This window comes from Notolabrus celidotus, chromosome 8, assembly GCF_009762535.1.
Source record: "Notolabrus celidotus isolate fNotCel1 chromosome 8, fNotCel1.pri, whole genome shotgun sequence".
Lineage (NCBI taxonomy): Eukaryota > Metazoa > Chordata > Actinopteri > Labriformes > Labridae > Notolabrus > Notolabrus celidotus.
This window is the reverse complement of record NC_048279.1, coordinates 27704731-27718761: the sequence shown is the minus strand read 5'-3', so window position 1 is coordinate 27718761 and position 14031 is coordinate 27704731. Positions and strand designations below refer to the sequence as shown.

The 14031-nt window shown below is 39.6% G+C and overlaps 1 protein-coding gene across 2 annotated transcripts in view; it reads right to left on the bottom strand.

The window, feature by feature from the left end:
* Positions 1-9824, bottom strand: part of fgfrl1a (fibroblast growth factor receptor like 1a) — an 88085-nt gene extending 78261 nt beyond the window's left edge. The window contains exons 1-2 of one of the 2 annotated variants that reach the window (XM_034689114.1): positions 9303-9824; positions 7883-7986 (exon numbers count right to left, since the gene is read on the bottom strand). In XM_034689114.1, coding sequence (XP_034545005.1) covers positions 7883-7943 — 61 coding nt within the window. In that variant the 5' untranslated portion in view covers positions 7944-7986; positions 9303-9824. Of the gene's footprint in view, positions 1-7882; positions 7987-8119; positions 8198-9302 lie in introns of those variants that run through there. The other variant, XM_034689115.1, reaches the window with a different exon arrangement.
* Between the last annotated feature and the right edge of the window lie 4207 nt (positions 9825-14031).

The window sequence follows — 14031 nt, the reverse complement described above, 5'->3', positions numbered from 1 at the left end:
GAAACCTTAAGCACAATTAAATAGATACAATTCCCCATCCTTTTAAATTATGCTTGAGACAATATGAACTTTCCTCAAGCCCTCCACTGTGGATGTGGATGAAAGGCTGTAGTAATATGGACCCATTCCTGTTAGTTCAAACACTGAGGATGGCAAACAGATGCCCTCCACAAACCTCAGGCTGTATAATGGATATCAGTACGTCAAATGGTATTTACGATGCTGAGCTGTGACTCAGGGCGCGTTTCATGCTGAAGAAACAGGAGCACAGAGGAGGGGATTGACTGATGTGAGACTATGAGTGTGTGTGTTTACAATGAGGTAAAGTTGTGTGTTTGCAGCATCTGTCTGTGGTATGCAGCTGTTTACTCAATGAGGATTCAAGATGCTCTACCCCCCTACCTCCTCCTCCTCCTCCTCCTCCTCCTCCTCTTCCTCCTTCTCCTCCTCCTCCTCCTCTGTTCTTCACAAGGAGATTCAGCCAGATGCCCACCACAACTAACGCAATGTGCTCTAATTCAGGAGTCAATTACTGCGTATGTTAGCTCGCTTTCATTCAGAACACTGTGGGGAAAAAAAGAATATAACAAGGGGGAATTTTAGATACAAAAGGGACGTGATGCATCAATTGTTGTTGGAGGTTTACCTTTACAAAATTTACTCTAACTTTGGAAATACTTAAACTGGGGGCTTAATCTTAATGATTATTTATAGGATCCCATACAAGACTTATTACTAATATTCTAAATATGTCACTTCTTGGTCCTTCTTTTAAACCCTACATGTAGACACTTGTGTCACAAAGTGTGGCTTTAAGTTGATTCTGTAGGTATAAACCTACACAAGAGCTGAAACTATAGGTTTGTTTAGGTGTGCCAGAGACTTGCTACCCTTATTGAAATAGGTTCAAGTTGTTAAATGTTGCTCACAATCTAAAAACTGACAAAAAAGGGGGAAAAAAAAAGTTCAAGATACTTCATTCAGCTGGGGCCTCATCTACAAAGGGTGCATACGCACAAAAACGTGGCGTACGCTCTTTTTCAGACGTATCAAGAGTGAAAAAGAGCGTGGAAATGTGCAGTGCCTCACGGCAACTTCATGGCTGGTGGTCCCCACTTTGGGAACCACCTGGGTTACTTCATTGATTGGCATAAAAATGAATTGGAAGCTATTCTACTTCTTCATTTATAATTTCTACCACTTTTCAAGGAAAGACATCATACAATTTCTGGTTCAAGCTTCTTGCAGGAGAGGATGTGCTGCTTTTCTGCGGTTAATGAGTTCAAAATGATTATCTTTGGGTTGGTAGGAGAGAAAACTTAGACTTTGGGAAACTTATAGTATATTTGGACATTTTGTAAATCAAGGTACCGGGGCAGATTTTAATACAATGAAAATGACAGTCACTCACAGCCTCAATGATGCACTGTCTGTCTTATAAACTGAACCCTATTTTCAGTAGCATGTTGCGGCGGAAGAGCTGGTTGTCTAGAATCCTAATGTTGGTGATTCAGTCCCAGCTTCTGCCGTCTAAGTATCTCAGGGCAAGACACTAAACTCCAAATTGCCTCCGTAGCCAGCAGGGTGTGAATGTGTATGAATGATTACTTCAGGACTGGTGGGAAGGCTGGCACATTACACAGTATCCTCTGCAGTGAGTGTGTAAATGTGTGAATGTGAAAGGGAACGTACAAGAGTAATGTAAGGGCTTGTTTGCGCTCCCCTTCTACACACAGTACAACGGTCACTACCGATATACTCCCCCGTGTCCTTTATGTTAGATGGAAGTGAAACGATGCATCCACTAGTGGGTGCTCGCAGACCTGCACCGCTCCTTCGCTGCTGTCTAACAGACTTTAGTTCCTGTCTGATCTCTGCCAAGCTGTTCTGTAGTCTGTCCATGTTACTGGGCGAGGCAACATCATACATGTTTATAGTTACTGACTGACTCGCACAACCTTTCCTTGAAAAGTTCCACCATTCAGCCAAAGCACTCTTCTTTGTTGTGTTGTGCTTGCTGCTTGGCACAATGATTTCCAGTGCTACCGCAACATCGGGCTATCCGTAACATTCCAGAAGACGTGCAGAAATGACATTAACACAAAGTAGGGACTTGCTTAGTCTGTTTCCATACTGGTTGTTGAGCACAAATGAATCTTGAAAGTTAAGAAGCATCAGAAGCCAAAAAAGGACTAAATACGTGCAGAGACAAGGTTTGTGAGCCCACAAGTTAGACCTTAACTGCACTTTAACTCCTCCTAACCTCTATTCAAATGGCTCCCAAATCAATCTGCTGTGTAATTCCAATATAACCAACAACTTTCATCTCCGTCTCTTCATCCGTTTTGCTTTCTAGTTCTCTTTAACTTCTCTTCACGACTTTAAAGCTCTACTAATTACCCGTAGCTCGTCTCTCTTGTGGCTGTGCGTCTCCTCCTCCAGCCCTTTTTAAGCTAACCACAACTCTCCTCTACGTATCACTGTTAGTGTTAGCGTGCTAATTACATTCCTCTGTAATGAGTGTATGGGACAGAGGGTAGTAAAGTGATTGTGGGTTGAGTGTGTGTGCTGACATGTGTTGGGTCGTATTTATAGCCACCATGTACTTTCTGTATAGTTTTCAGCATCTGTGTATAACATTGTTTACACTCACAGCTCCATGTGCCTGTTTTTGTCCGCGGTGAAGATGCTCTCTCCTCCTTTTCTTTTGTTAAATGTTTGTCACTGCTTTGGCAGCATCGGCACAATAAAGATGCTCTTTTAAACGTGTTTGTGGCTCTTTACACAACAAATGAACCCTCTCATCTCTGTCTCCTTTTTATCGCCCTGTCTTTGGATAATGGGTGGTCGATACCGCGCAATCACGCTGACAAGACTCAGTTGTTTGGACAGAAGGGCGCATCAGGAAACAATGTTCACGCTCCTCATGTTGATTCTTTGTATTAATTTTCCATTCTGAGTCTGCTTCAAAGGATTGGGGTAGCAGAGGCAGACAAGACCAGGAATTGGATGTGATGACGCATGCTGTATTTTTTTTTCCCAACACAAAACCTCCCAGGTAAAAGAAGAAATTAAATTCTATCTTTATCACCTCCCACCCTCTCTGCCCTGCTCCAGTTGATTAACCATAGAGTGCCTCACAGCTGGATCGCATAAATACCATCTGACATGCTGATAACCATCTGACACACACGTGGCAGCTCACATCACATGCACAATCAATGTATGTGTGTGTGTGTGTGTGTGGAGGTATGCATGGACACATGCATCCACAACCACTGGCTTGATGTGATCAGTGCATTACAGGTTTTTTTTTGTTGCAATCTCAGGACACATCTGGAGAAAAGTTAGAACACTTTTTAAAAATGCAACTTCTGCTCATCTACAAATGGTTCTCTGTAAGATATTTAACACTAGAGCAAAGTGGTCCAGAGGAATGCTGTCACTCTAGTACTACCGTAGTAACTCCAGCAGAAATTTAAGTGCTCATCAAGATCTGGCAATGATGAAAAAAATACTGCAACTCACAAATAAAGGACTCAAGAATGAAAAGTGTGTAGCTTTTAAAGAGTCGTTTGATGCCAATTTATTTCATGAGAATTAAAAGGGAAAAACTATACACTCTCATTCTGTAGCTACAGCCAGGACACTAAAGATGGCTTAATGCACGGAGGAGCAAGAAGAAACTTCAGGTGTAGAAAAATGTGAGTGTCTTTTTGAGCCAGCCCCTTGTGTAAATGAACATTTTAACAGCAGACATAAAAACGTGTTCACTGCTTGGTTCAAAAGACTGTTTTGGTCTAAATAGCTAGCTTCTCTGTTCATGACAACTATAGGGGAGGGAATAACATTTTTTCATCATCCATTTCATCACTGGTTTTGACCGTAAGGCTGAGAGTTAAGCGCAATTAGTTCCTGAGTTGAACAGGAGGACACATTGTGGCCGTTTACCACAAGGCTTAAGGCCTGCTTCGGCTTCACGTCTTCGCCTCTTGGTTGATACAGAGATTGCAGAAATTAATAGGTGATGTCACTGAGACTACATCCAAGCTTTACATAGAATATGGGAAAGCCAGGCGAGCTAGCCTCTGTTAAAAGTTAATAAAATTATGCTTCTTAATGACATAAAGCTAAAGTTGTCTGTTATGCTATTTTAGGACTGGACACATTTTAAAAATCAAATTAAAGACAATTTAAACAAGACTCAGGGAGGACTCAGTTAACATCAGATCCAGACATTAACGTAAAAAATCCTTTAATCAGTTGACAGATCAAGTTAAAAACAGCCAAGATCTGATGAATGATAGAGATGTGACTTGAAATAGTTGGCTTTAAGTGTTTTCTTGTCTGTCTATACACAAACAGCCAGCGCTCATAAGAACTAGACCCCAGGATTAGGCTCAGAGAATACAGTTCTACACATAACTGCCTTCACCTCCTCCCATGTGTAATTTTGTTCTGGATTATTTGATGCAGTTTTTCTAAATCTTTTCAAATTCTTTTTTATTTTTTTTAAAGAAGCGAAACACAGAATTCTTAAAAAGGTTAAACCATTCTGTAAAAAGAATTTCACAAAGACTTCTTGATCCTTACTTTGTCTCAAGCTGACCGCAGCCAAGAATGCACTGACCTACAGCAACTCTCTGGCCCCTGTAATCAAGCTCAGTGTTGTTCAGCTAACAGGAGAGAATGCTAATCTCTCAGCTGCTCAGTCTCATGCTCAACTGCACACACACAAATACACACACACACACACTCAGGCTGAGACACTGGTTAGCATGGTTGTGTAAGCCTCTGGTGTTCAGTTTATGTGACTCTAAATGAGCCACAATAGGAGCATCAGTGTTACCTCTTTATCTCTCCCTGTCTGTGTCTCTGGGTTTATCCTCTTCTTCCTCTCGTTTATCCTCCTTATCTGTATCTTTATCTCCTTTTATTCCACTTGTTGTCTTCATACCTGGAATACCTCTAAGTCCAGATCCTCTCATCTCCAAGAAGATCTAAGATAAAGTAAATACCCGTGCAGTAATTCAAACTATTTGTCCTCTCTGGAACATTATAATCTACTTTCTTTAACACAGAGCAATGTTTTCATTCAGCTACTTCTTTCATATAATTAGCCATACTGTTACACTGTGCTTTACAGTAAATGTAGTGCAGTCTCAAATGTCCTGTTTGACATAACTCTTCATTTAAACAATGGCTGCCTTATATTTACTCAAACTGAGGGGACTTCCCTGAAAAAAAAAAACGAGGCAGCAAAGACTTCATGTTTTCAGATTTGGATGTCATAATGTGTCCTATGATATCAACTTCCTACTGTTACATTTTTACACAGTTGCCCTCAGTCAACCATCTTTGGCATGCATAGTTCTCTGGAACATCTCATTGGTCTTTATGTCACTAATTAAAATATGTCTCTGTGTCATTTCTTAGAGAGGAGTGTAAAGAGCCACAAGGGCCTTTTTGTTTTAGTTTAATTTGTTGACTGCTATAATGTAATTTTTTGCTTAGGGATTGGAAATTGTAATTACGAGTTTGCCTAACTTTACCATGAACCTAACAGCTTTCAATTAAAGGATGGTTTCACAATGTTGTTGCAAATGGTCAAATACAGTAAGAGTCTGACCTGCTGGTTTTTGGGGTTAAAGTATGGTATCATCTGCATATCTGATGACTGATTTAAGCTGCTCCTGTCTCTCTTTTTTCTGCACAGTGCCACTTGGCCCAAACTCTGCTGCGTACCTTGGACAGTTATTGATTTTCTTTATTGACTCCACTATGTCAGCTATATTTGGAAACAGCAGACCTGAAGGGAAAGTTGTGTGTTTTCATCCTCTAAACCTATTATCTGCACAGTAAAGCAGCTTAGTGGCAAGCAGGTCACTGTGTTTATGCTTTCTCTCACTTTCAGCAGGAACTTACACATCTTTGGAAAACTACAGTGGTTAAAATGATTGTACTGACAACCACTTTACTGGATATTGTCCTTTTGTGAGCATTTTTTCAAGGAACAGTTGCAACAGCAAAAAAAGTACAAGTACAGTGAGTTGGTGAAGTGGTATTGGCAAACTTAAGGTTGGTAGTAAACTTTGACTGATGTGTTTCACTGTTAAAGTTGAATATTGAATTTCTTGACCATGCCACTCAGCATTGTTCTCAATCTCATTTTCTTTATGTGGATATAAATGGTGTCAGAAAACAACCCAGTGATTAATCAAACACTATTATTTGCTGAAATTGATTAAATTTGCCCTAAAATTGGCAAAGTGGGTATTAAGGAAAGCTGAAAATATTCAATCTCTTTCTCATTCATTGTTTTCATACGTTCCCGACAATTCCTCTGTTTCGTTCCACACCCCCGCCCCACAAGAACACTTGCACATTGCTTCTAGTTGCCTCTTCATTCACTGTTTCACATGCGATAACTAAAACGAACCATTATGCCTCCTTTAAATGAGCTGCATACAAACAAACTCTCTATCTGACCTCTTCAACTTTCTGCTCCGCATGATTTGCCCGAGGCAAATGCGAGTCTAGAAAAAGCTTTCTTTTAGGATGATTTCCTCAACCTCATTTGTCGTCAGTTAAATTCCTGAAGTCCTCATGCTGTACTTGCAACAAGAGGAAGGTTCTGTGTGGTAACAGGGGACCGGCCCATCACACGATAAGGGGCTACTTGAGTTTCTAATAGGTTCATAAAGGCATTTTGTCCCCTCTGTCCTCTTCATGCTCTCCTGCCCTCTCCCTCACACCCCCTCCTGTAATCTGCTTCCTCCCCTTCTCTATTTTCCTCTTCTCTTCTCCCTTCCTTATCTCCTTCTCCTTTACATTTAAAATACTTCTAGTCTTAATATGTCCTGAATTTGTCCTCCCTTTCACCCTCTTTCTTTCATTTCTTTGCATTTCTCTCCTCTCCTCTCTCTTCCCTCTGTGCCGTCTGCCCTGGTTTCATTGACAGACTGCAGGCGGTGAGGGGGAGGAAACGCTGTGGCATTGTACAGCAAACATCCCTAATAGGCTAATCTAATCTCATCGCTTTGCGGTCTACGGCCTTGTGTTTACTTTCGGCCCCGTGTCTGCACGCTGGCCCAGCCTCGCCTCACTGAATGCAGCTTTGTTCCCCATGAAAACTCATCATTGGTGTGATCTTGGGAACGGGCGCCAACTCCATGACTGTCTGCCTGTAATGCCTGCAGCATGAGGATGGTTGTAGCTGTTGTTCTTTGTGTTTATCATGATAAGACTGATTGAAATAAATAAGGTAGCGTGCTGAGTTTTGAGGGTAGCGTTCTGTATCTGACCCTGATCGCTGACCTCCCTGAGAGGAGGAGTTTAATTTACTTTTTTTCAAACGTTTGTACACGTTAAAAAAGAAACATAGAGGAGGAAAACCACGCCACAGCCAAGCCAGTGGAAGATAACCCAAGGAGTAACTGAATAACCAGTTTCAGCCAGAGGTTCAGTGACTGTTTAAAGAGTAAAAGCATTTGTAAAGTTCACCTGAGGACAGGTGTCTGCAGCTATTTCAAAATCTGAGCAAATGCATGAATTCAGAATAGGCCAGTGAAGGAGGAACAAACATTTTACAGCACAAAGATTTTTAAAGAGCACCATTGTCAACAAAATGTAGTGAGAACAGGTATCAAAGTAGATGGAACAGATCCTCCTCCTATCATACTTTGAGCTTTAACGACATTGTTGTGTCTGACAGGACAGTCAAAGTAATCAATGCACACAAATCCTCAGGGTGTTGGAACGTGTGCGAATGCAAAAAAGAACACCTCTCTACACTAAAGTCACTTAATGAGCAGTTCATATTTTAAAGACTTGCTGCAGTGTTCTTTCTTACGGCTTCTAGAAATCAGCGTTTGTTACTCACCCCTGGCAGCAGTGGACACTAGCACCATCTCCAGCAGCAGAAAGACCCAATGAAGCTCCATTTCAGTTTACGTTTCAGACACAAGAACACACAGCCTCTTTGATCTGAAGGAAAAAACACAACATGAGATGTCTTCTCACCATGAAAGTGCATTTTAACCTTTAGGATTACAGTTGTATGTTTCTGTATGGATTACAGTTTATAAATCATCAAATGTTCAGTCTGATTTATTCTAACCTCAAGCAGCCACACTCATTATTTCACCATCTGATGAGGTTCTTTGATTGGGTGCCACCAGATTGCTGCTGGCTCATTGGAATTAAAAGATCATCTTCTTTCACAACTGGCCGACAGCTGGGGAGCATTGATTTGAAATCCAGCCTCAAATTAGGGAAGGCACAAAGCTAGGAATAGCCGACTAGAAAATAATCAAGTTGTTTTTTAATGATGGAGTGCAATTTGATTAATATAAAGTCTGGTCAGCACTAGTTCAATCTTTAAAAGTATTTTTCAGTAAGAAATAAATGCAGTGTTTGTTGCAGTGGAGTAGAGATTCTTGTGTTTTCTACCAGATTTATGCACGTCCACCTGTCCACATGTCTCTCCTTACATTGGTTTTAATCTTTCCGACACATGAATTCTTTCCTTAACTGTATGAGATCTTATTTCAGGACTTCACATGCTGCATCTTTGATCAGCATCTGTCAACCTCAGCGGCTCAGTTGACACTTAAAAGGCGGGATAATTGATTTGTGGCAATCAAGAGTGTAGATCTTATATCTGTCAGTCAGTTTTAGTTGCAATTTTGTGTGTTCATTAAATTACAGAGAACATCATAAAAACAGTTCACAGTGAAGGACACTTTGTCTAAGGATCAGAGGGAGCCTGCAAGCTAGGGTTGATTGAGTTATGAGGATGACAGATTGAAGGGTGTAATGCATTTCAATTCAGCACTTCAACACCACTTATTAGCAGCAAATTAAAACACTTTTGCAGAAGAGATCATCTGTGTTCCTTTGCATTTAACCAGTAACACATCATTTCATACATTATACTATCTGAATGAGCTGTGTTTAATTAAAGCACTCTATATCTCTTCAAAGAAGAACTTTTTAAGTGCAAAATATATGCTTCTTTTTTTTGCATAGCCTTGATCACACCAGATATTACGCAGGTACCAATTTCACCAGATTTGGACTCTGACAATTTTAGAGGAATAACACATAGACGAGACAAAACAAACTTAACTTAAATAAAACTCAAGCCAATCATGAAAGAGAAAAATGCATGGAAAAGTGAAGAGGAAATATGACAGGTTAGTTTAAACTCTCTCCACAGTGCAACAGACATGCGTTATGACCCAGTGGATAGGCTATATTATATAAATGTAACAGTTACTTATTAATGAGGTGGTACTTACTGCGGGCAGCCTGCTCACGTGCCTTTATTCCCCCAAAAAGAAATAGATAAAAGTTCTTCAGGCCCAGTGATTTCACGATTTGGAAAACTTAATCCGTGATTCAATCCAACAGTGGTCAACAATGTAAAGAGACGCGTCTGTCACCGATACGACTACTTGTTGCAAGTCAAGCAGACTGCAGCAAACTGTACAAATAGATTATAAACACACAGGCAGAAATGGCAGAAAAACAGGGAGAAAAATCAGAAATACACAGGGTCAGGTCAAACACGTGAGCGCTCCAAATGCTGGCTGTAGTATTTCTGAATGACAGTCCGCATGTAAAACGCTCGAGGGAGAGCACTGCCAGCACCGGGTTGCAGAATGAAAGACGAAAAAGAAAACACTTTCTCTACATCTCCCGCCAGTCCGCGGAACTCTTCACACTCTTCGCCACACAAATGATAACTTGAATACTAGATCCACATTGCCTCCTGCAGCGGCTCGCCGTCCAAAACTTCGGCCGCAGGCGAGAAAACAAACTGCGCCGACAGACTGTCCGAGATAGAAACTTTCAGCCAATCAGGGCGCAGGCCAATCAGAGAGCGGACCAATCAGCGAGCAGGACCGAGCTGGACAAATTTGGAGCGGTTTAAGAAGGAAGGGAGGGGGACATTCACTCACATCAATTTAAATCATTTGGTAGTGACAGAAATTGTGACTAAAATACTATTCCTGAAAGAAGGCTTCTAGTGTCAACGTGAAACTTTGAATATTTAAGTATCAGTAGTTATTCATTGTAGTATAGTTGTTATCGTGATTAAAAACCTCATAGTCCAATTATTATTTTGCCAATCAATATCATAAGATAAGATAAGACAAGATAAGATAAGATAAGATATTAAGTTGTTGCAGCAACCCAGACATAAGCACAATCAAGAAACAATTCCAAATAGTAAAGTAAGTAAGTAAGTAAGTAAGTATGTAGAAATAAAAATAGATAAATAAAGATAGAACACAATTTAGCTTTATACAATGTTACAAATGCAATTTAGATATATACAAATGTTACAAATGGATTAAATAGAAGTAATTACAGGCAGTATTGAAAATGTTTCAGTTGTGAGAGGTTGACATGGTGTGATTATGTTTGGTAATGACAGATTAAACAATATAATAAATATGGGTGAATAATATGACCATAAGTTGTAGTAAACAATAATAATGTCATATAACATAATATGATATAGCAAGATAGCCTAATATAATGTAACATGCATTATAATGTTATCAGCAGTCAGAGAGTCGGTATGGGATGGGTGTGAATAACATTGAAAAGATTATTTAATAATATTTTGAATAGACATTATTATTTTTACCGGTATGTTTTATATCCCCTTATCCAACATTAAATGAATGAAGCTTGATTCATTAACAGTACAGTATGCTGTGCCTTGCGCACAATGTGAGGCTGCTGGAGGTAAAGTTATAGCGCAACACTGCCACCTCATGGCTATTCAACGGCATTACAGCAATTTGCTTAAAAGTTGACTCGTACAGTTGACATATTAGTCAGTTTGGTTCTAGGGGATTTTCTTGCAGTCTTTTGGCCTGGAAAAAAATAGAAAAAAAACATAACAGCTTATAACATTCATTTCAAATAATTCACTTTTGCCAAAAATTGGATCATACATGTTGCATGTTGATCTCTGAGCCATTTTGAATGATTCAGGCACATGCAATGCTGAACAAATGAAAGGCTTATGCATCTCACCCACTCAATTATAAATTTATAGAAATAGAGAAATGCTCATATAAACCTTACATGTAATTCTTGAACGTTCAATTCTACACTCTGACACAGCAGTGCCACCTCCTGGTGATAAGAGGAACAGCATCTTAGCCACCAGCATTTTATTGTTGCCTAAAAGGTTTTCATTGGCCTATTATTTGAAGGCACAGAGGAACATAAAATTTTTAAAACGTATTCTTAATTCTCAAGAAATGATCCACATTGTGGAAAAGAAAGCATCAGCTACATGATGGCTAGTCTAAAAACATAACTTATCAAAAGAAATTATTTTGCTTGTGCTCCAGTTTTAACCACTGTAAATAAAACAAAATGTTGGGATTGTGATAGAGTGTTAAAACTTCTGGGAAAAAATCTATAAGAGCTGTTTATGAATACCTCTCATTAAATGACCACTTTAAAAATTGAAAAATGTATCAAAGTCAAATCACACCAATGTTAAACACAGTTATCCAATACCTTGTTATCATATAGCATGTTCCTAATTTTCTACACCAAGAGATTGTTTTTGAAAATGTCTAAAAAAGTTTGTATTACTCAATTTCTAATTAATTCTGACATATATTGTGAATGCACACATATGTAACTTCTATGTATCCTACACATTATATAAAATAAAAATCAAATGAGATGAACCATTCATACAAAAGATGGGCAAATGATCTTATCCAAATGTCAGGGCATTGCAAACAGAGGGTTTTGTTAATGTTAAATTTCGTGTTTTCCTCAGTAGATGGTAGCAGAGGACTATATTACAAGAAGAAAATCCATGCAAAAACACTCATGGACGGACGGACGGACACACACACACACACACACACACACACACACACACACACACACACACACACACACACACACACACACACACACATAGTGCTTTATGTTTAAAGTACAACTCAAAGTACAACTGTAGTTGTAAGAAATGTCTTTTCTTCTCAAATCAACATGACAGATGGTGAGAATATGGTTGAATATGCTCCGTTGAAATCCATGCACTGTGACAGAAGCAGGCTGGAACTTCTGGTAAAGACTATTATTTGCTTGTGTGTGTGTGTGTGTGTGTGTGTGTGTGTGTGTGTGTGTGTGTGTGTGTGTGTGTGTGTGTGTGTGTGTGAGAGAGAGAGAGAGAGAGAGAGAGAGAGAGAGAGAGAGAGAGAGAGAGAGAGAGTTTGGCCATGTGTCCAGTCTTGCTCTTCTGCTGTGTGCTGTCTATTTCTAAACACACGTCATGTGTGTCATTCTTTTTTTCTGTATGGGTTATTGAATTAAACTGATTATATGATATTATTCCAGTATTGAACATTTCTTAACTTGTGAAGCTTTTAGAGTCTTTCAATTATTGAACATGTACTTTTTACATGTACATGGTCAAATAGAGGAAGTCGAGTAAAGTTGCTCTTTATTAATCACTGTTGGGAAATTCAGTCCCTGAGTATTAGGAGTCATTATGCAGCCCATAGGGAACAACTATTGGTTTAATTATAGCTGCAAAAAGATGTATTATTCTAACCTGTGGCTTCAAAATCTGAGATACCTTTGTATTATGTTCATTCTGAAAACATGACAAAACAATTTTGACCCAAGATTTTCATAAGCTTTTGGCTATTATTAACTTTACTAATCGACTAATTGACTGTAATACAGTGCATTGAAACTTTAACTATTCAGCTGCATTTCTGAGAACATAGAAGAGTCAAGCATGATTAACTTATACATATGAATGATTAACCACATATAACACCATGTCTGTTAAAACATATTCTGTCTTTGGTTGCAGCAGAGAAGTAACCTTAAAGCTTCTTGTGGTTTGAGAACATTTTGGTGCCCCCCTTTGGACGAAGAGGTGCCTCTTATCTCCTTGCTGATCTTTTATTTTTCATGCCCAAATCATTCTTCAGCCAGAAATCTTGAGCTGCTTCTTTTGAACAGTCAAACAAACACTCAACACCTTTTGCACATTGTGTGTCTGCAACAGCGCTGTAACAAAACTCTGCTGTCATCATGTTACTGTGCTTTCATTCTTATGTGTGTGACTTCACTTTGTGTCACAGCAATGTGGAAGAGCATGAGAGGTACACATACTGCAGTAGCTTCACATATGCACACACTCCTATACCCCCCCCCAACCATACACACACTTATATACACACACACTCACACACACACAGTGCTGTTCCACCCTGGCTGCTCTGCCAGCTCACAGTGATCCAGTCTCGCCCCTGTAACACCTCTGTCCTATCTCTGGTGCCAGCACAGCAGTGGACCCACTTGGTCCCACCGTTACGCTGCTGTGACATTCACACTGGAGATGAGATGTGGCAGGGGTGTAAAGATTGCACCTTCTATCAGTAATATGAAAAGGGCTTCAGTGAAACCTCACGGTGGAAATGTGAACACATCTGCTTCTGCAGGGTGATGTTTATCGCCTCATCTGACACAGACACAGTGGCAGTCAAAACAGGCTTTGATAGTAAATATTGAAGAATAATGATAGTGTTTGGATGCTTTTTTAGGTCATATAAGTGTCAGAGGTATCATAATCATTATAGTCTGTTTTACACCCTGCTAAAAACTCTAAAATTATGCCACCATTACGATGCAATTAAAACTTCACGGACACTTCTCAATAGAAGTTGCCATTTTTTTCAGCACCAGACTGCTAGTATTATCTTTAACTGGAGGTCAGTGTGTAGAAACATGTCAACACAGCCTTCCAGATCAGTTAAAGCAAAGTAAGGATATGATTGTCTTCATTATTAGGTTTAGCTGGGCTTCAGCCAGTGCAACAGGGCGTTTATATTCTGCAGGCGCAGCAGAATGTCACATTCAATCTGTACACTTTGTTTTCAAAAGGTCATAATTAGCTCACAGTTTTCAGACAATTATGGCCAAAGTGCACCAATTTTCCTTCAAGCAAACTACAAGAGTTACTCATGG